The 22,418-nt window shown below is 51.5% G+C and overlaps 1 protein-coding gene across 1 annotated transcript in view; it reads left to right on the top strand.

Annotated features, from left to right (window-relative positions):
- Positions 1-22,418, top strand: part of SIPA1L3 (signal induced proliferation associated 1 like 3) — a 141,709-nt gene that overhangs the window by 114,480 nt on the left and 4,811 nt on the right. Inside the window, exons 15-18 of the mRNA XM_049786559.1 lie at positions 5,874-6,116; positions 15,119-15,278; positions 16,078-16,306; positions 17,953-18,096. Coding sequence (XP_049642516.1) covers positions 5,874-6,116; positions 15,119-15,278; positions 16,078-16,306; positions 17,953-18,096 — 776 coding nt within the window. The remainder of the gene's footprint in view (positions 1-5,873; positions 6,117-15,118; positions 15,279-16,077; positions 16,307-17,952; positions 18,097-22,418) is intronic.

Below are 22,418 nucleotides of genomic sequence, written 5' to 3' on the forward strand. Positions count from 1 at the left end.
ACACCCAGCAGTGCTCAGGGGTCACTCCTGGCTGTCTGCTCAGAAATAGCTCCTGACAGGCACGGGGGACCATATGGGACACCAGGATTCAAACCAACCACCTTTGGTCCTGGATCGGCTGCTTGCAAGGCAAACACCACTGTGCTATCTCTCTGGGCCTCTTACCATTATTTTGTCTACTGTGGCTCTTTGCCAAGTTTGGATTTTCTTCTGCTGCTTCTGAGAAGGGACCTCTGAGGAGAGATCTCCAAGCTCGGAGTCCCGCCCCCAGCCTGCGTCCTCCCGGCTCCCATCCCTCAGAAACAACTGCATGGGCCAGCAAGCAGGGGACCCATGTGTCACATGTTGGGTCACATCTTGCTGTTAGTTCTTCGTGTGGAGGACACAGCACACCCTCACCATCACTGCAGGATTTTTACCCTCACTCAAAATGGCAAAATGAAATATGTGTTTAATAGATTATTGTTAAAATTATATGCTTTTGTGTGAGTGTTTGTCTGTTTTGGCAGGTCACTGCGTGGTGTGGCTCTCTGACTCTCACAGTTTAAAATTTTGGCTCTTTGTGTCGAACTTGTTCGCCACCCCTGCCATAGAGCTTCAGGGAGCAATTGGCTTCAGTGTCCAGCTTTGTGTGACCTTTCACACAAGGACTGTTCAGGCAGAAGCGGTTCGGGCTGGCTAAATTCTGGGCCCTCGAGCACACCCTCCTCCGGAGCATCTGCTCTTGCTCAGCACCCACAATTTTCCAAACCCCACACTCTGGGGAGCCTGTATGGCAGCTTCTTAGGGGCTTCAACCCATCAGCTGCACTTGCAGCCCCATCTCCCTCAGAGGAGCAGAGCACAGGGCGGAAGAGCCGGCTCTGACCATGGCCTCTCTCCAGAGGTCTCTCCATGAGTCACTCCAGTGGTGATCATGTCTCAGGAACCAAGGTCAAAAGAATTGGGTTAAAAGATGCACCTTGGAGGCTGGTGCAAAAGCACAGTGGGTAGGGCACTGCCTTGCATGTGGCTGACCAGGTTCAATTTCCGGCATCCTATGTGGTCCCCCAGTGCCCTGCCAGAGTAACTCCTGAGCTCAAAGCCAGGGATAATTCCTGAGTACCTCAAGGTGGGTGTGGCCCAAAAATAAACAAAAAATTATGTTCCTTTGACACGTGTAGATGGAGGAATGCTGCCACCACAGCATCCCCTGAACTTGCGAATGAGTAACTCCCAATGCCCCACACCCCACAAAGAAGCATCCCATTTGGTCAGTAAAATAAATATGGTATTTAGTTCTCTTTCAGGGAAGAGGCCAGGATTCAGGCATCCAGTGGGTCGTTTTCAGTTACCTCACAGAGAGATTTAAGTTGATTTCCCAAATAGGAGCAGGGAAACTGAAGTGTGGAGTTGAATGTTTCTGTGAATGAGAAAAAGAGAATTGCATGCAAAGGCTCTGGGGTCAAACAAGGGAGTCCATCAAATGCAAGTGCCTGGGCTCAGGAGAAATTGTGGGGTAACAAACTGGTGGGGGATAAGGAAGTCAGAGCACCTTACAGTTTGGATGTGTTCCTAAGATAGTTGGCAAGTAACCTTCCAGCCTAAGGACAATGCAGATGGGCTATTTTATTTGGCCAGAGTGGGATCTAGGGCCACATCTCACAGTGCTCAGGGCTTACTCCTGGCTCTGTGCTCAGAAATCGCTCCTGGCAGGCTCAGGGGATCATATGGGATGAAATTGAACCAGAGTCTGTCCCGGATCAGATTCTTTTTTTTTTTTTTTTTTGGTTTTTGGGTCACACCTGGCAGCACTCAGGGATTACTCCTGGCTCTATGCTCAGAAATCGCTCCTGGCAGGCTCTGGAGACCATATGGGATGTCAGGATTCGAACCACCGTCCTTCTGCATGCAAGACAAACACCTTACCTTCATGCTATCTCTCTGGCCCCCCGGATCAGATTGCAAGGAAAATACCCTACCATTATGCTATAGCTCTGGCCCCAAAAAGGTGATGTTTTAATACTTTGGAGGAAGCCAGGTAGTGATCCAGGTAAAGGAAAAAGTAGGTGTCAGGTCCTACAGGAGGCTCACTGCAATGTCCTAGACAGGGGGTATGTGTGGGGTCCCAGTGGGGCAAATAGAGGACTGCTGTGCTCAGGGCACGGTTCCTCTAATACTGGATTTGGAGAAACTGGGGCTGTGCAGGTCCTTGAGCACATCACCAAAAGACAACTTCATAGCAGCTTTGGGGTCCGGGCAGAGGAGCATTTGGGGAGCAGAGCCACAGTGGAGTGGAGCTGGAAACAGTCAGCCCAAGGATGGATGAGCCCAGCCCAGCCCTGCCAAGCTGTCTCCACCCCCACCCCCGCCTGAAGTGGCCTGTAGCGGCTTGTGCTGCCTGGACTCTGGCCCCCCTCCCAGCCCCAGACATTTGTCATGGAGCCTGGCTCCTGGGCACAGTGCCAGGCGCCTGCTGTGGGTCCCACAGTGGGCTGAGCTCCTAGGCACCTCTGGGCATGCACCCTTCCCTCAGAAGCTTCCAGGCTTTCCAGAGCAATTTGTCAGTGCTGCCACAGGCTTAGAGCCACGTGTGGTGGCACACACTGGCATTCCCACGGGGGCAGGCAGCACGTGGCCAGCCCGTGACGCTGTACCGAGAGCCTTGGGGACCCCTGGCAGGGCACCGAGTCCCCGAAGGTAATGTGAGTGCCCTAGGTTTGTGGGGGCCCACCTGCCTGGTGAAGGATTAGACTGGGATCCCCTGTGCCAGGCTTCCTATGAGACTCAGTGAGCCCTAAGGTGAATGGGAAAAGTACAGAGGGCACGAGACTTGCCAGAGCCTGAGGTGGCTGTGTCTGGTGGTGGAAGCAGCTTTCTTGGAGCCGAGATAAAGTGGCAGACTTGTGGGGCCTCTGGGAGCTCTGGCTCCCCCTATGTGAGATTGTCACAAGTCTTAAGTAGACAAGCAGGTGCTGCTATGTCTACACTGAGAGGCAGAAGGAAGCCATAGCAAGGACATGGGCTGCCAGGGATGGTGGAGGTGGCAGAATTCTGAAGACCTACGGGGCCACAGATAGAACGTAGCCAGTGGCTGACTCAGCCCCAGGGATGGGCCAGCCTGGGGCAACCAGGATGAGCAAGCGGTTTCCTGGGTTCCCGGCTCTGCCTGTGAGCTCCACCTTGTTCAGAGCCTGGGTTTTCTTTTGGAAGGGTTGTGATAGGATCTGGGCTATATGTCGAACTTGTCTTCTCACCATGACCACCATGCTGAAGTGGCCTCTCCAGCCAAACCTGTCTTTTTTTTTTTTTTTTGTATTCCTACCTACTTGGGAAGCTGTTTTCTCTCAGGGCCTCAGTTTCCCTCTGAAAGAGGAGCCTGAGATCTCTTGCTCACAGGCAAGAGGTCTCTGAGAGAGGTGCTGCCCCACCCTCTATTGCTGGAGGTAGAAGCACAGCTCCCTGTACTGTCACCAGGCACCCCCATATCAGAGCTTGCCCAGCTGCACAGTTGTGATGCTTCCAGCCGCCCTATGGCTCCTCAGCACCTTTGGTGAGCCAAAACACAGACCCACCAGAATCTCAGTTGCCTCTGGGGCTGCTAGGCTGGGTAGAGCAGCCCGGCTGAACCCCACATAAAACTGTGCCCTTTATAACCATAATTCTAGGTAGTGAGGTTGCTTTATAGCCCTGGAAAATCTGGGTTCTGACCTTGTTTGTCTGTCTGCTGCTTTGTCTCGAAGGAAAGGACACATGTGGCCCAGGTGGGTGGGAGGGTTGGAACTAGGAACTCAGGCCTGCATGGCTTCCAGTTGGTGGGCTCCAAGCACCCCTTTTACACACCATATTCATAGTCTTCAGTTGCCTCTGATTCATTTCGATTTTTTTTACTATATTTTATATTATATATCATATCAGTAGAACTTACATTAATGCTAGTTTTAGTCCCTTAAAAGATGGAAACTTTTTCCAAGTATAACAGTGTTTTCCTGCCCCTTTGTGTTATTTTTATCTCATCTCTGTCTCCTCATGTGTTGTAAACCCGACAGTGCACAGTCGTGCATCTCATGGAAAGTTAGAGGTAGAATGAGATCATGTGAGTCTGTGGGGATCTTGCCCTGTGACCCACACCCCTGACTGCCTAGAACCCCTCTTTTCCCACATGAATTCATCCCCGAAAGTCATTTCCTTCCAGCTTAAGATTTTACTCTTGGTTTTGTGAGTTGGATATGACCACAGAGACTTCTCTCATCATTGGTTAGCAGGAACTATCTTTGTTTGATGACAGGTCAGTTTACTGAATCTACAAATCCTTGCTTAACCATGATGTCTTTGTTGTTGTTGTTTTCTTTTTTTTTTTTTTTTTTGTACTCCTGGTTCAGTGCTCAGAGAAACATATGGGATTCTGGGGATCAAACCCAAATCAGCCACTTGTAAGGCAAGTGCCCTCCTCAGTATCCTTTCACTTCAGCCCTTAACTGTTTTCTTGCAATAGTTAGTGGTACTGATACCCCACTGGGTGTGAAATTTTGATAAAATACTTAAGTATATGGCTTTCAGCCATTTTTCTAGGCATAAATCATTTATGTTTATCCTTCCTGGGGTTTGCTGGGCTTATTCAATGTCTTTGATGAATGATACCCATCAAATTTAGATAGTTTTGTCTAGGGAAAAGACCTAAATCAGTCGCACGCAAGGCAGGAGCCTTACCACTGCTCTCACCATTCGTCTCTTTGAGCTTTATCCGCCCCTTTCCTACTTCCCCTTCTGAGACGTACTGTGTTTGTGACCCAAGCCTCTGTTGCAGCCATGCATCCTGGTCCACCTAGCTGGGCAGCAGGAGAGGAGAGCCCCTAAGTAACATGCCTCTGCTCTCCTCAGGAAGTGCAACCGCCTCATGGAATCTTGGCCCTTTGGTCGATAATTTGCAGCCCACACTCTGCTCAGTTGCCACAGTGCCAATGTGGTCTCTTTTGCCTTGTGTTTGTGGAGAGGGAATTTGACCCCCTCCTCATTTGGCCTTTGTCAAAGCACACAAACAAACCCAGTACTGGGAAAATTAACCTCAAAAGGGACTTGCTGCTTATACTCTGAAGGGCATTCATTGTCTCATTAAATACCTCTTGCTTGAAACGGAATCAGAATTTTATTAAATGTTTTGAAAGTTGATATGCCTCGTGGGTAAGCCGTTAGGCCTGGTTGAGAGCTTTAGGTTCATTGCAGCTTTTGATTGTACAAGAATCTAGCACTTGAGCTGTGAGGTACTTTTACTTTTGGTTTTGGAGCCACACCTGGTGGTGCTCAGGGTTACTCCTGAGCACCGCTAAGTGTTGCCCCAAAACCAAAAAAAAAAAAAAATAAAGGAAAGGAAAGAACAAACCATAAACAACAGTTTCTTTTAGAAACACCTCCTTCAGTCTGGTAGTTGTGCCCAGTCTGGGCCTGTTGGGTAGGGGTTGGGGGTGGCCTTTTCTGGGGACCTTCCAAATCACACTCAGGAGGTCCTGGGACCTCTCCCCATATTTCTGTAGCCACCAGATGTGTGGTACAATGTGAGGACCCTGCAGGGCCTGGGATTCCCCAGAGCACCCCTGCATTGCTCAGAGGAATCCAGGGCTGCCCCCAGTGATGGTGAAAGACCAAGAACTTTCCATGATGGACCCAAGGCCGGCCATTCTCCCCACACTTGTTCTCTGGTGACCAGTAGAGTTGTAAGAGGCACCCAATGTGCAACTGTGACCTCTTCTCCTTGGGGATTGGAGCCTTCGCCCCCAGTACACATTGGTGTGTCTCATGAGCGAGTGTTTCACAATTCCCAGGAGTGCATGGAAACAGGGTGCTTTTGTAAAAAGCAGCTGGAACTTGATGGCTCATTTCTTTGATTTCCCTTTGCAGTGATATGAGCTCAAGGGCCGCCTACCCTGCTCAGGTTTACAAGACAACCAACTCAGAGACCCCGCGGCCCTCTCAGCTGACCCAGCCGGGCCCCTTCCCGCTCTCTGCCTCTGTGCCCAAGTCCTTCTTCTCCAAGCAGCCCGTGCGCAATAAGCACCCGACGGGGTGGAAGAGAACGGACGAGCCCCCGCCACGGCCGCTCCCCTTCACAGACCCAACACTTCCCTTCACGGACCCAAAGAAGTAAGTACCAGGGCATCTCGTGAAGCATCCTGGCTTCTGTGGGGCATGGGAGCTGGAGGTTCCTGGCTCCTGTGTGAGTGCATGCTTGTCCACTGGGGCACAGTGCAGAGAGACGGACAGAACTCCCCACTGTTGGGGAGCTGAGTTTCCAGTTAAGGAGAGAAGAGGGCAGGAGACCAGATGGGGGAATGTAGGATCTAGATGAAGATTGTTCTGGTTGGTGGGAACAGTGACATCAGAGGGTTGGCAGATTGCAGTAGCCTCAGAAGCCATGTGGCAGGGCTGTGGCATCTACCCTGAGGAAGTGGGGGGATGTGACCTTGTGTAGGTGCTGGGGCCAGAGTGCTAGAACAGCCTTTGTCTTGCATGTGGCCAATCTGGAATCGATCCCCAGTATCCCATATGGTCCCCTGAACACTGCCAGAAGTAATTCCTTTCTGAGCTGTAGAGCCAGAAGTAACCCCTAAGCATTGCTTGGTGTGACCCAGAAACTAAAAATATTAAAAATAAAGAAATAAGGGGCCGGGCGGTGGCGCTGGAGGTAAGGTGCCTGCCTTGCCTGCGCTAGCCTAGGACGGACCGCAGTTCGATCCCCCGGTGTTCCATATGGTCCCCCAAGAAGCCAGGAGCAACTTCTGAGCGCATAGCCAGGAGTAACCCCTGAGCGTCACAGGGTGTGGCCCAAAAACCAAAAAAAATAAAAAAAAATAAAGAAAGAAAGAAATAAAGTGGGTGCTCATGACACGCAAGAGGGCCTGTGAGCAGGAGTGCCAGCAAGAGCTGTGCCTCCCAGGGAGATGCTCAGAGGGTGATGGGTTGGAGTTGATGGGGTAGAAAAGGAAGTGAAGCTGATATCAACCAAAGGTACTAAGCACACATGTCACGCCTCTTACACCAGGCCCTATCCTGGCCCCTATCCCCTTTCTGGTCTCTGAGTTCAAGGACCCCCAAGGTGCTTAACACCGCCCATTCTCTGAGAAGCTCTCCAGTCCTCTCACTTATCCACCACTTTTTCTTTTTGGAGGGGGGCACACCCAGTGACGCTCAGGGGTTACTCCTGGCTATGTGCTCAGAAATCACTTCTGGCTTAGGAGACCATATGAGACGCTGGGAATCGAACCCAGGTCCATCCTGAGTCAGCCTCGTACAAGGCGAACACTCTACCGCTGTGCCATTGCTCCAGCCCCTCACCTACTTTTTTCTACTCCAGCGCCCACCCCAGCCACTCACATTTTGTCACACCCACTAGGCTAAGAGTTATGGTGAAGCTAAGCCTGTGAGTCAAGGCATAGTAGGTGCAGAGAAGAGACACAATCCAGGGGCCCTTGTTACCTCTACACATGCACACTTGGTGTAAGTGTGAAGTGGAGCCTGGACAATGGCCCCGCCTTGCTTTGCATGCTGGAGTTCTGGGTTCAATCCCCAGTGTCTTCCCAGTACCAATAAAAACATACCCTGAGCACCACTAGGTGAGAAGGAAAGGAAAAAAACTACCTATGAGCTCCTTGCTGCCTACAGTATTGGAGAACATGACAGCTTGAAAGTTTACTGTGATATTTATTAATTTATGAATGAAATGTTCCCCTTCTCTTTGTGTTCGTTTTTATTCTTCCCTGTCCCTCTTTTCTTCCCTCTTCCTTGGTGCCCTCTGGGGTATGTGTTGCTTATAGTCAAGGGAGTTAATTTTGTTTTTTGTTTTGGTATCACTTTTGTTTTAGAGCCACTGTGTACAAAACTTACTCCTAGCTCAGCACTCAGGGATCATTCCTGGTAGGCTTGGAGAAACCTGTGGGGTTCTAGGGATTAAACCCAGGTCCAGTGTGTGCAAGGCAAGCTCCCCGCCTGCTGTACCTCTAGAACTGAGGCATAAGGTCTAGTCGTGGTGCTGACTGGGCCCACCCACAGCTCACATCTGTGCTTGCAGTGCTGCTAGAAAACACTTGTGTCACCCAAGAGCACTGATGGCAGAGCTACCAGATCTCTCTTTGGTGCATGGAGGCACCAGGGATTCCCAGAATTGTTGACTTTATACTTGTTCACAGCAGCCCACAGCTGCCGAGCTTACCCCCGAGACCTACAGATAGATTTTTTTTCTTTTCTTTTGATTTTTGGCCACATCCAGCAGTGCTCAGGGACTCCTGCTGATCTACACTCAAAGATTTCTCCTGGTAAGCTCGGGGACCATCCATAGGGAATGCTGGGGATCAAACCTGGGTCAGCCACATGTCCTACCTGTTGTGCTATTGCTCCAGCCCCAGATTTTTTCCTTTTTTTTTTTTTTTTTGTTTCTGTTTTTGTTTTGGGGCAACACTTAGGGGCTAGGCTACTCCTGACTCTGTTCTCAGAAATCACCCCTGGCAGGCTGGAGGATCATATGGGATGCCGGGATTTGAACCACCATCTGTCCTGGATCAGCTGCTTGCAAGGCAAAGGTCCTCCACACTGTGCTATCTTTCTGGCCCCAGATTTTTTCCTTTTTTTAAATTTGGGCCAGGTCCCCCAAACCAGGAGCGATTTCTGAGCGCATAGCTAGGAGTAACCTCTGAAGGTCACAGGGTGTGGCCCAAACAGTAATAAATAAATAAAAATTAAAAAAAAATAAAATTTGGGTCACACCAGTACTGCTCAGGGCTGAGTCTTGACTCTGCACTCAGGATCAGTCCTGGCAATGCTCCGCTGTACTACCTGGGATGCCAGGGATCAAATCAGGATAAACCATGCACAAGGCAAGTGCCCAACCCAATGTATTATAACTCTGGCGCCTAATTAATACAAGTTGCAGTGCCAGCATCAACATATTAAACTAGGGGCCAGAGCGGTGGCACTAGAGGTAAGGTGTCTGCCTTGCCAGCGCAAATCTAGGACAGACTGTGGTTCGATCCCCTAGTGTCCCATATGTTCCCCCCAAGCCAGGAGCAATTTCTGAGTGCATAGCCAGGAGTAACCCCTGAGCGTCAATGGGTGTGGCCAAAAACAAAATGTTAAACCAGTGGACTGTCCTTCCTTCAGTGTGACATGTGACAGTTGGTGAAGCCATTGCACGGTGGTTTCCAGGATGACTGAAAGCCATTTTCAGCCTCCTCGGTATGTGTTTCCCAAGACTGGCCCCTCCCTTGCCACTGGTGACCTTGTGGCTGGCCCTTCCAGAAGTTTCCACAGAGACCCCTTCCCTAGGAGTGTGGAATGAGCTGACAGACTGCATGGGCTTGTCATCAGGGACACTGTTTAGGTCCCCTTCTAGCTCCATCCCTTTGCCCCAGACTTGGAGAGAAGGCAGCCAAGGGAACCTGTGCATGCTCTAAGGGGAATAACGGGAGAGGGGTGGGTGGGAAGTCTGGTGCCTCACAAGCACGAAGGAGACCTTGAATTCTAACCCTGTTTCCCCGCAAAAAAGGAAGGACGAGGAGGCCGGAGAGATAGCATGGAGGTAAGGCGTTTGCCTTGCATGCAGAAGGTCAGTCGAATCCCAGCATCCCATATGGTCCCCTGAGCCTGCCAGGAGCGATTTCTGAGCATAGAGCCAGGAGTAACCCCTGAGCACAGCCAGGTGTGACCCCAAAACAAAAACAAAACAAAACAAAAAAAGGAAGGACGAACATGTGAGCTTAGCTGCGGGTGCCAGAGCAGCATCAAATCAGGCCCAAGTTCCCATCCCCATGGCCGCTATCAGAAGTCAGAGCCTCTGAGGGGCCAGGGTGACAGGAGAATCTGCCCCACAGCCTCTTGAGGGGCAATCAGGGACCGCCTTTCCCAGGACTCTACTCTCAGCAAGTCTCAGGTGCTCAGGGCACCGGGCACATAGACTGGGAGTCCTGCTCAGTGTGTGCTGCATTTCCTTAGCCTGAGAAGGGGAAAGATGGGAGCCTGCAGCCAGAGGTGGGGTGTGTGGCCAGGCCCCCATGTGGCATGGCATGAGTCAGCAAGCTCTGACTTCCAGTGGGTGACCCTGGCCTGGATCCAGCTGTAGCCACCACAGCAGAAAGGACCATGTGACCCGCTCCTGTGCCTCTCCCAGCTGTCCTTCCAGGAAAGCCCGCAGCCGCCTTCAGTACAGACCTGGCTGCATCCTTGCCAGCCACATTGGCAGCACCCCCAGCTTGGGCAGGCCAGCAGCCATGCTAATGGTCTTAATTAGCCAGTCCCAGAGGGAGCCGCCCCAGTTGGAGGCCGAACACGTGTCGGCTGGGATTGGGCCCAGCCAAGCTCTGGCCACGGTTGCTGCCACTTCTGGCCCTTCTGCAGCGGGAAAGGAAGTGGCTGTTGTCTGGGTCCTGACTGTTGGCCCTTCTTGGCATTTTCTGCCCTTTCATTTTTCTTTGCCTTTTTTTTTCTTGTAATGAAACTTGTTTATTAATACAGTATAGAGATAGTATGGGGGTAAGGCACTGGCCTTGGCACATGGATGAGCCTGGTCTGATCTCTGGCATCACAAATGGTCTCCAAGCATTGCCAGGGCTCACTTCTGGGCATAGAGCCAGGAATAAGCCTGGAGCACTCATGGGCCCCCTCTTAAAAGAAACTGCAGCACGACAGAATGCAAGTTGAGCATCATGGACTGAGATGTTGGCTGATGCCACCACTCAGACCCCTGGGCAAAGGAGCTTCCTTTGGGGCCTTTTCTTCATTTGTTTCTTGGTTTACTTTCAGTACTGCGGATTGAACTCTGGGCCCCACAGGCAGGCTGTCTCGTCACTACAGCTGAGCCAAAGCCTAGCCTGTTTGGGTTTGTTTGGTTTGTTGGTTTGTGGCTTTTTTAAATTTTATTTCCCTCCTTCCCTTTCCTTTGTGCTGGTGGCTGCTGGGATGATGAGTGGGAATCTCTCTCTTGTGCGCGTGCACACACACACACACACACACACACACACACACACACACACACACGAACGCGCGCCTGGGGGGTGCACTTGTGGTTCAAAGGATCCCCAGTGGCTGTGCCCCTGGCAGGTGCTGCCTGTGAGGCGGTGCCATGACGGTGCCAGAGCTCGGGGAAGCCGTGTGTCATTCGTGCCGGCTCCGCCTCTTGAGTGCTCTCCTGCTTGGTTTTATTCCAAGCTTGAAATTCCTGCTGCTTAAAATGTATGGCTGCCGTTGGCAATTGAGGAAATAGATTGGAAAATTGCAGGACACAGAGAAAAGCAAATCCAAAGGAACGGACTTCCCAAAGTGGCTTTCCTCATACTTTATATCTGCAGTCACTCGATGGCAGGATTCAGCCGGAGTTTGGGGGCTGGGGAGGTTTGGTTTCTGCTATGCCATCGGCTTCTCACTGCCCCCACACACACAATATATATATATACATTCTATAGTATCTGAGAACAACTAGCAAATGAACACAGATTGACATGCTGACATGAGTGTGTACCACCAGTGGCTCACATTTGAATGTGGCATAATTAGTCCAAATTGCATCACCTGCATTAGTATGTTAAATAGAATAGACCTTGAATAAATAGAACCAGATACGCTCAGTCAGGACTTATTTCTTTTTTTGGGGGGGGGGTCACACCCGGCAGTACTAAGGGGTTCCTCCTGGCTCTATGCTCTATGCTCAGAAATCGCACCTGGCAGGCACAGGGGACCATATGGGAAGCCAGGATTCGAACTACCGTCCCTCTGCATGAAAGGCAAATGCCTTACCTCCATGCTATCTCTCCGGCCCCAGGACTTATTTCTAACTCCTGATAGGGCTTGGAGGACCATATGGGTTTGCTGGGGATCAAACCCAGGCCCGCTGCTTACAAGGCAAATAATACAATACCCTAAATCCTATCTCTTCAGCCCATACCTTGTTCTTTCTATGTAACTTTGTTTTACTCCTTCTCCTTTTTTTTAACTTGGCATTTTATTAACCCATGTTTCGGGGGTGGGGTTAGAGAAATAGTACAGCAGGTAAGTCGCTTGCCTTGCATGTGGCTGACCCAGGTTCAGACCCTCTATCCCCATTATACACATTATATTCCCCCAAGTACCAACAGATGTAATTCCTGAGTCTAGTGTTCAGAGCCAGAAGTAACCCTGAGCATTGCCAGGTGTGACCCCAAAATAAAACAAAAAATAATACATAAACCTGTTTCAAATTTTATTCCTACACAGCTTAATTTTAAAGAATGAATTGTGTATAAGCAAAAACTGAAGAGCTACAGTGGTCAAGGGCCTTCAACTTAAAAAATCATTAGATCATTAGATCGGGGCGGAGAGATAGCATGGAGATAAGGCGTTTGCCTTTCATGTGCAGAAAGACATTGGTTTGAATCCTGACATCCCATATGTCCCCCAAGCCTGCCAAGAGTGATTTCTGAGTATGGAGCCAGGAGTAACCCTGAGCACTGCCGGGTGTGACCCAAAAAAAAAAAAAATTAGATCTAGATATAAACCTAATCTATCGTCAGAGTGATAGTACAGCCAGTAAAGCACTTGCAGCTGACCCAAGTTTGATCCCCAGTATCTTATATGATCACCAGAGTTTGCCAGAGGTTATTCCTGAGTGTAGAGAGCCAGGAATCAGCCCTGAGCATTGCCAGGTGTGCCACCCCTCCCTCAAAGTAAAAAGCAGGAGCCAGAATGATATTACAGCTGGTAGGGCACTTGCTTTGCAGACAGCCAACCCAATTCAGTCCCTTTCATTCCATATGTTCCCCTGAGCACCACCAGGAGTAATTCTTGTGTGGCCCAAAAATTTAAAAACAAAAAAAGCAGTCATAATATAAAACAGCAACTTTTTTGTTTTTTGTTTTTTTGGGTCACACTCGGCAGCACTCAGGGGTTCCTCCTGGCTCTATGCTCAGAAATCGCTCCTGGCAGGCTCGGGGAACCATATGGGACGCCGGGATTTAAACCGCCATCCTTTTGCATGCAAGGCCAAAAAAAAAAACCCTACCTCCATGCTATCTCTCGGGCCCCAAAACAGCAATTTTTTTTTTGGTTTTTTTTTTGGGGGGGGCCACACCCGGTGGTGCTCAGGGGTTACTCCTGGCTGTCTGCTCAGAAATAGCTCCGGGGGGACCATATGGGACACCGGGATTCGAACCAACCACCTTTGGTCCTGGATCGGCTGCTTGCAAGGCAAACGCCGCTGTGCTATCTCTCCAGGCCCCAAAACAGCAACTTCTAATTACTTCTTTTTTTGTTTGTTTTGTTTTGGTGGCATACCTGGCTGTTCTTCTCTGCTCAGGGATCACTCCTGGGGGATCAGGGATCAAATTCTCCTCATAGAGAATTTCGATGAGGTTTCTTTTTTTTTTTTTTGGTTTTTGGGTCACACCCGGCAGTGCCCAGGGGTTACTCCTGGCTGTTTTGCTCAGAAATAGCTCCTGGCAAGCACGGGGGACCATATGGGACACTGGGATTCGAACCAACCACCTTTGGTCCTGGATTGGCTGCTTGCAAGGCAAATGCCGCTGTGCTATCTCTCCAGGCCCTCGATGAGGTTTCTAAGAATGCAGCAAATTGAATTGAGTTGAGTCAAGGGGCTGGGAAGGTGGCACTAGAGGTAAGATGTCTGCCTTGCAAGCACTAGCGTAGGACTGACCTCTGTTCGATCCCCCGGTGTCCCATATGGTCCCCCCAAGCCAGGGGCGATTTCTGAGCACATAGCCAGGAGTAACCCCTGAGCGTCAAATGGGTGTGGCCCAAAAACCAAAAAAAAAAAAAAAAAAAAGTTGAGTCAACTTCTGAAGCAAATAAAACTTGAAACAAAATAGGGTTTAGCGATTATATGGCAGATAGGGCGCTTGCCTTGCATGCAGCTGACCTGGGTTTAATCCCTAGCATTCCCTGAGCCCCACCAGGAGTGATTCCTGAGCCTGGGCACAGGGCCAGGAACAAGCACTGAGCACCACTGGGTGTGGCCCAAAAACAAACAGAACAAAGCTACTGGGAAGCATTTCTATCAACTGCTGTGTCTCAGCATGTCCTGTCCTGTGCTTGTGCTCCCAGAGTGCCTGCACTACAGGTTGTTAGGGTGGGTCACTGCTCGTTGGCTCCTGGTCACCCCTTCAGTACTAGAGGTGCAGTTTCCCCCAGACTTGTTTTTTTATCATCTGCTAGAGCTGTTCTCTAAACAGTTTCTTTTCTGTGAGTTGTTCTCCCTGCCTGCGAGCTGCTCCTGGTTTATTGTTTCTTCCATTTGGTTGGAGCGGAAATGGCCACATAGGGGTGGTTGGCATTGAGGGAGGAGTCCCAGCTGACATTAAGCAGACACACTCAGGTGTCAGCTGCTTTTTCTTCCCTTTCCATTGTTGTTGGGGGATTTTGTTTGGGGATGTTGCTGTTTAGTTTTGGGGTCACACCTGACCGTCATCAGGGGATCATATGGGATGCTGGAGATCAAACCCATGTTGGCCACAATCAAGGTAAACGCCCTTCCTCTGTGCTATTACATCAGTCCCTTTTGTTGTTGTTGTTATTGTTGTTGTTGTTGTTATTGTTGCAATGATCCAATGCCACACTTGGTAACCTGGCACTGCAGCTAGACTTGGAGAATGGCTGAGCACCGGAGAACACAGGGATAGGGCGGGGAACACAGCTTCAGGTGCTGCTCAGTCTGACACAACAGGGCTCTTGTCTCCCACACCTCTGCTCTCAGTCAGGGTCCCCAGCCCCACTGCACTATGCTGGCTCAGAGATGGGGGAAGGGCACTACCCTGCCTGGCTTCAGACGACAGAGCCTTCTTGAATGTAGTGGAGGTCAGCTTTGGGAGAACTGAAGAGGACAGCAGCAGTTGCAGTGACCCAGATTCTCAGGGAGGCCTCCAGAATGGGAGGGGGGGGGCCCTCCCAGCTCCTGGAATGCGCCTGTTCGAATTTCCCTCTGATAAGCCTCTCGCCCTTCCTTCCTGGTGTTTGTCCCCCAAGGTCCCAGTGCCCAGCACAAGTGCTGCACTACACAGCTCCCTCTGGGGGTCAAGAGGGGCCTCGGACACTTTCTCCAGGGAGGGAGCAGAGAGAGCAGCTTCGAGAAGCATCTCATGCTTCCACCTCTCTGATCCTGACCCCTGTTCCAGGCAGGTGGACACCAGCACCAAGAATGTCTTCGGGCAGCCACGGTTGAGGGCATCACTCCGAGACCTGCGCTCCCCAAGGAAGAACTACAAGTCCACCATTGAGGACGACCTGAAGAAGCTCATCATCATGGACAACCTGGCGCCCGAGCAGGAGCGAGAGGTGGGGTACATGCGGCCACCCCTCCTCCAGCAATCAGGGCCAGGGGTGGCCTCAGGGGGACTCATGGTGTCCAGCTCATCAGGGGATGAATGAGCAGCTTAGGCACAAGGGCACTTGAAACCCCCCCCCAAAAAAAAAAATGTTCTCCTAGGACCTAAGAGGCCTCTCATCAAAACCCCCAGCTCTGTGCCCTTCTCAAGCAAGGAAAGTGCCCCCCACCATCTGCCCAGACCAAGAGCAGAGGGAGGACCCCAGGAGATGTTAGGTTGGGGGTTGGGGACCAAAATGGGGGTAGCTGCCAGCAGGCTTGTCCCGTGCTCTTGTGGGAACCCACCCAGCCACTGTAGCTTTAGCAGGAAGAGGGTGCTCAGACCCGTTAGCTCCACCACTTGACTACCAGGCCAGATCACCCCACCTTCCAGAAGCTCACTCAGAGCAGAAAGGGGGATTGGCCATCCAGAACTTGGGGGGCTTTGCACGGGATAGAAATGAGCATGGGTGGGGCCGGTGAGGTGGCGCTAGAGGTAAGGTGTCTGCCTTGCAAGCGCTAGCGTAGGACGGACCATGGTTCGATCCCCCGGCGTCCCATATGGTCCCCCCAAGCCAGGGGCAACAATTTCTGAACACGTAGCCAGGAATAACCCCTGAGCATCAAATGGGTGTGGCCCGAAAAACCAAAAAAAAAAAGAAATGAGCATGGGTGAGCCATAAGCACAGAGGTCCGGGGAAGGAAGAGGCCTCTGACAGTGGGCTGTGCCCCACACCCTGCACCCCACGTGACACCCCATTCCCACCACAGTCGCCGCAGAAGGGCCTGCAGCGGACACTGTCAGATGAGAGCTTGTGCAGCGGGCGCCGTGAGCCCAGCTTCGCCATCGGCCCCGAGCCCGGCCTGCCCAGCGACGTGCTCTTCAGCAGCACCTGCGCCTTCCCCGCCAGCACACTGCCCGCGCGCCGCCAGCACCCTCACACGCCTGGGGGCCCCACCACCAGCCCTGCTACTGGCAATGGCTTCCCAGAAAAGAAATGTGAGCCTGGAACCCCCTGGGTGAGGGTAGCTGGACCAGGGAGGGAAGTCGGGTGCATAGGAACTTGAGCCCAACGGTTACCCCAATTCCTGTCCTCCAGCTCTTCTGCCATTACCTGACATCTTTCCACCCAGCAAGTGACCTTGCTACTGCCCTCTGCTTCCTCCCTGAGGATCAGGAGCTGACCTCCTGATCAGCTCCAGACTATGGGATATGTTTTTGTTTTGTTTGATTTTTTTTGTGTGTATGTGTGATTTTTTTTTTTTACCATACTCTGAATTGCTCAAGGAGTTACTCTGTGCTAAGAAATCATACCTGGTAGGCTCGGGGGACCATATAGGATGCCAAGGATCAAACTCAGGTTGACCACATGCAATTCAAGCGTTCTACCCACTGTGCTATCTCTCCAGCCCCTGGAACATGAGATGTGGCCACAGCCAGAATCTGCCCCTCTCTGAGGCTCAGCACTCGCTCCCCGGTCCCACATGCCTGCCTGGACCAGGCTGTGCCATTCCTGCTTACCACACAGCCCACACCTGACAGCCCCAGTTCTTTTATTTTGGGTCCACACCCAAGCTTACTCCTTTTCAGTGATCACTCCTTTTTTTTTTTTGTTTTGTTTTTTTTGTTTTTTTTTGTTTTTGGTCCACACCCGGTAACGCTCAGGGGTTACTCCTGGCTATGTGCTCAGAAGTTGCTCCTGGCTTGGGGGACCATATGGGACACCGGGGGATTCAGTGATCACTCCTGGCAGGGGTCGGGAGTACATATAGGGTTCCAGGGATTGAACGAGGTTGGCCATATGCAAGGCAATTGTCCTCCCTGCTGTGCTGTCACCCCCTTACCCTCCAGCCTCTTTTTTTGTTTGTATATTTGAGGGCCACATCCAGTGGTGCTCAGGAGTCACTCCTGATACTGCTTGGGAGACCATAATAGATGCCAGGTATCAAACCTGGGTCAGTCTCGTGAAAGGCAAACACTCTCCCAGCTTTGTTCCTGGCCTCAGTTTTTACTTGCATCTTTGCAGCCAGTATGCTCAGCTTCTGGGGTCAGCCCCAAGCCTATGGATACCCAGAAATTTGTGACCATGATCTGGTGTCACTCAGCACCTGCTCCATCCTGTTGGCCCTGACCACCATCCTAACCCCTCGCTGTCACACACTCAGCTATTCTTGTGGATGACTGCTGGATCCACCTACAGAGCAGATCCGGGACCCACCTCATCTTTACCCTGCCACATGCTGTGTAAACCCCTTCTCCTGGGCCTTCCGATATGCACCCTCCATCCCCCAGACCCTGGCCACATCCTTCCTACCCCTCCCAGACCCCACGCCAGCCAGTCTGTTCCCCCACGGTCCTCTTTTCTCAGTTGGTCCCCCCTGCCTGAAACACTTCTGTGCTACCCTGTACTCAGCATCTCACCCCGCTCCTACCCTCCCCACCATCCAAACTTTGATCACAATCGTCTCAGCAAGGCCACCCCGGGAACCCTGCGGGAAAGTGTACCCATGTAGACACCTGGCATTTATCACCTGCCAGCGTTTCAGACTTGCCAGGCGAGCCGTGGTGCTGTACGGACTATACAAGCACAGCATGTTCACTTCTCTGTTTCCCCACCTTCTCTTCCTCCTCCCTCTGGCTCGCAGCCACCATCTCTGCCTCAGAGCTCTCGCTGGCCGACAGTCGGGACCGGCCGCTGCGGCGCCTGGACCCTGGGATGATGCCACTACCAGACACAGCCGCTGGCCTCGAGTGGTCCAGCCTGGTGAATGCGGCTAAGGCATACGAAGGTAGGTGGTGCCTTCTACCCAGCCCCTCTGTTCTCGAAGGATCTGTGGAGTGGAGGGCCTTGGAGCTTTGAGAAGGTGGTGGGTGCACTCTGGCTTTAGACTCAGGCTGGGTTCACTGCAGTACTCAGACTTCTGGAAGACACTGTACAAGTGTCACCTCTGAGCTATCTTTGAGAATGACCTTGTCCGCAGAGTAGGGAGGGGCCAGGGCGAAGGCCCAGCGGCTGGGGAATATACACTATGCATGTGGGAGGTCCACATGTCCTACTTGGCACCACCTGGTCCCCCAGCTCGGAGCCAGTAGCCCCTCAGCAATGCTGGATGTGGCCCAAAATCAAAGCCAAACAAAATCAAAACAGAGGTGAGTTTCCCAGGGCCAAGGGCTGCAGTGGATTGTGGGAAACACCATGGGGCAGGGGGACCAAAGAGTTAGTTCAAGGGGTTAGGTGGTTGCCTTACACAGAATCAATGCCAGTCAAATCCTGGTACCATATTTAGTTGCCTGAGCACAGAGCCAGAAGTAAGCCCTAGAGTACCTCTGGATGTGTCCTCCCCTCCAAAAAAAAAATAATCACATCAAGCACATCAACCTTCAGTAGATGATATCTTAGATTATTGCAGCTCAAAACTCACATCATAAAAATGGTAATTAGATTAGAATTCAATGTAAGTGACAAAAAACCTACATTAATGATGACGTAAACACACAAGACATTCTGCAGGTAAAAATTCCTGGGATGCAGATTGGAGAGAGAGTATTGTGGGTAGGGCACTTGCCTTTCATGCAGCTGACCAGGTGGGTTCAATTTCCGTCACCCCCGATGGTCCCCCAACACCACCAGGAGTAATTCCTGACTGCAAAGCTAAGAGTAACCCCTGAACATTTTGGGTATAATCCACAAAACTTTATAAAGAAAAAATCCTGGGATGGACAGTCTGGAGCTGGTACTTCCGCAAGCTAGTAGGCACCAGATACCTCCCCACTGTGCCCTATCATTTCCAGGGGACTCACCATCATAGGGAGGCTGCTACAGCTCCAGCCTTCACTTCCAACTCTGATGAGCAGGAGAAAGAACACATACCCTCCCCTATAGACACTTCCCCGGGTCTTTGCTCCCCAGCAAGGCCACATCTAGTTGCAGGAAAGACTGGGGAATGACACCAGGCTAAACTTGGGGACCTGCTATTTTTTTTCTGGAAGAGAAGAAAAGAGAATATAAGCAGCAGCCAGTCTCTGCCTTGTCTTCCGTGTCCCCCGGGAGTGGCTCCCCTTCTCATCTATAAACAGAACTCAGGGTTCTCTCTGACATATACTTTTTTTTTTTTTTTTTTTTTTTTTTTTTTTTTTAGTTTTTTGGGCCACACCGGGCGATGCTCAGAGGTTCTCCTGGCTGTCTGCTCAGAAATAGCTCCTGGCAGGCACGGGGGACCATATGGGACACTGGGATTTGAACTAACCACCTTTGGTCCTGCTTGCAAGGCAAACACCGCTGTGCTATCTCTCCGGGCCCTGACATATACTTTTGTGGCTTATGGTCGGTCTTTAGCCCATAGATCTGCTTATCCTCCCTCAGGAAGCCCAGGAGGAAGCCCAACTCCTTGTGCTTCCTCAGCATGTGTGTTGCCCTGAGCACTGAGACAGTATCTGAGCCTGTGCACTCTGACAGGTGATCTGCAGGAGTCAGGGGGCACAGACAGAGGACAAACCAGGCTGAACGCATTATATTCGTGTTCCTGGACCGTTGGAGTGGCAGCCAGGGCGTGTCCACACTGCACATAAACCTGGTTATTCTGAGCGTCTCCAGCTGCCTGGCTCAGTATTGAGAGGGTTGCTGGGTCACTTCCACCAGGAAAGTGACATCACGGACCGGATACTTACAAGTGCTGCCCAGAGTGGGGGGATGTGAGCTGCCCTTGGGAAGGCCATGGGAAGGAGATCCGCCCTCTCTCCATTCTGGGCAGTAGGGGTCATAGGTCCTGAAGTTCCCTCTCACCTCCAGGCTTCCAGAGCAGTGAGCAGGCTCTGTCGCCCAAGAGAAAAAAACTCAACCTTCCACCCTTTATAAAAGAGCCCCAGTGCTGAATCTCTTGGTCTCCGAGAGTGAGACATTTCCTCACCCCGAGGTCTCTGTACCCTGCCTAGACAAGGATCCTACCGACTCAGGGCAACCCTCACCACAGAGCCACCTCAGGACCTCTGTGCCTCTGACTAGGGTACTATGAGCACAGATTCAGGCTCCTCTCAGGTTTCACTCAGGGAGATGCTTTGATCCCTGTGTTCCAGGAAACAGATGAGGTTGCACAGACCAGCAGCCTCGAGGCAGCACCTCCTCAGGCAGGAATTCCTCTTCCCTGGGGCTGGGCGGCTTCAGCCTCCCCGTGTGGGTGTGTTCGCCCCACAGGAACTTCTCTGGGGTTTCGGAGAAGCTTCCTGGCGTGGGCCCGACCAGCTGTCACTCTGTTCCCAGCTCTCCGCGGGTGGGAGGGCTACAGCTGAAAGTTCCCCATCATGGCAGGGCCCACCTGGAGTCACACCAGAAGGAAGAACAGAAGGTGCCCCCATTCTCTCACTACCCAGAGGGCGATAAGCTACTGGGGGCAAAAAAACACTAATTTTCTTTTGTCCCCTGAGCCGGGGTTCCAGGGAAGGTACCCAGGCCTGAGCTGTTTCCTCTCCCTCTCCTGGCCAAACACTAGGGCTAGGACCCCTGAGAAGCATCTAGGAACCAACGCAGGTGCCTGTGAGCACCCCACTTCACTTCACTTCCTGCCCCACTGAGCCAGGGTCCAGATGATACTGCTTCCTGGTAGAATGATCCCACTTGGTGATGGGGGAAAATGATCAAAAGTTGGATCCCAGAGCAACAATTGACTGAGTGCTAAAAAAAAAGGGGGGGGGGAAATGATTGTAAGCAGAAGCAGATGCAGGGTATTTGCAGGATCTGGAAGTGACACCACCCTGAAGTATTTGACAGGGCTGGAGAGATAAGACAGCAGGAGGGTGCTTGCCTTTCACACAGCCAGCCTGGGTTTAACCCCTGATATACCATATGGTCCCCCAAGTCTACCAGGAGTGATTCCTGAGTGCAGATCCTGGAGTGAATAAAGCCTGAGGGCTCTGTGTGACTCAAACAAAAGTTGTTTAGAAAGGCCAAAAAAAAAAGGAGGGGGCCTTAATATGGCATAGCTATAGCTAGCATAGCTATAGAGCAATAGTATAGAAGGTAGGGCATTGGGGCCGGGAAGGTGGCGCTAGAGGTAAGGTGTCTGCCTTGCAAGCGCTAGCGTAGGACGGACCGTGACGGTTCAATCCCCCCAAGCCAGGAGCGATTTCTGAGCACATAGCCAGGAGTAACCCCTGGGTGTCAAACGGGTGTGGCCCAAACCCCCCCCCCAAAAAAGGAAGGTGGGGCCGGGTGGTGGCGCTAAAGGTAAGGTGCCTGCCTTGCCTGCGCTAGCCTTGGACGGACCGCGGTTCGATCCCCCGGTGTCCCATATGGTCCCCCAAGCCAGGAGCAACTTCTGAGCACATAGCCAGGAGTAACCCCTGAGCGTTACCGGGTGTGGCCCAAAAACCAAAAAAAAAAAAAAAAAAAAAAAGGAAGGTAGGGCATTAGCCTTTCATGTGGCTGACCCAGGTTTAATTCTCAGTATCCCATATGGTCCCTCAAGCCCACCAGGAGTGATTTCTGAGCACAGAGCTAGGAGTAACCCCTAAGCACTGCCAAGTATAGCAAAAGAAAAAAAAATAAAATAAAACAGGAAGGAAAGTCCCGAGCGATAGCACAGCGGGTAGGGCTTTTGCATTGCATGAGACTGTCCCTGGTTCAATCCTTGGCATCCCACATGGTTCCCTGAGCACTGCTAGGAGTAATTTCTGAGTGCAGAGCCAGGAGTAACCCCTGAGCAATGTCAAGTGGGGCCAAAGAAAAAATAAAAAAGGAAAAGGCCCTAAGGTTCTTTATACTCCAACTTTGCTTTTGTGTTGTTGCCTGGACAGGGGCTCACAGTGGACTCTGGTGCTTCTATGGCTCTCACTTGTTTATTTTGTTTGTTTGCTTGTTTGTTTTTGGGTCACACAGCAGCACTCAGGGGTTACACCTGGCTCTATGCTCAGAAATCGCCCCTGGCAGGCATGAGGGACCATATGGGATGTCGGGATTTGAACCACCCACCGCCCTTCTGCATGGAAGGCAGACGCTTTACCTCCAGGCTATTTCTCCCAGCCCAGGGGTTCTTATTTTTGTTTGTTTGTTTGTTTGTTTTGGTAATGCTTTGGGGTCACTTCCAATTCTATGCTTGGAAATCACCCCACAGTTCTC

Source organism: Suncus etruscus, chromosome 14 (genome assembly GCF_024139225.1).
Source record: "Suncus etruscus isolate mSunEtr1 chromosome 14, mSunEtr1.pri.cur, whole genome shotgun sequence".
Classification (NCBI taxonomy): Eukaryota; Metazoa; Chordata; class Mammalia; order Eulipotyphla; family Soricidae; genus Suncus; species Suncus etruscus.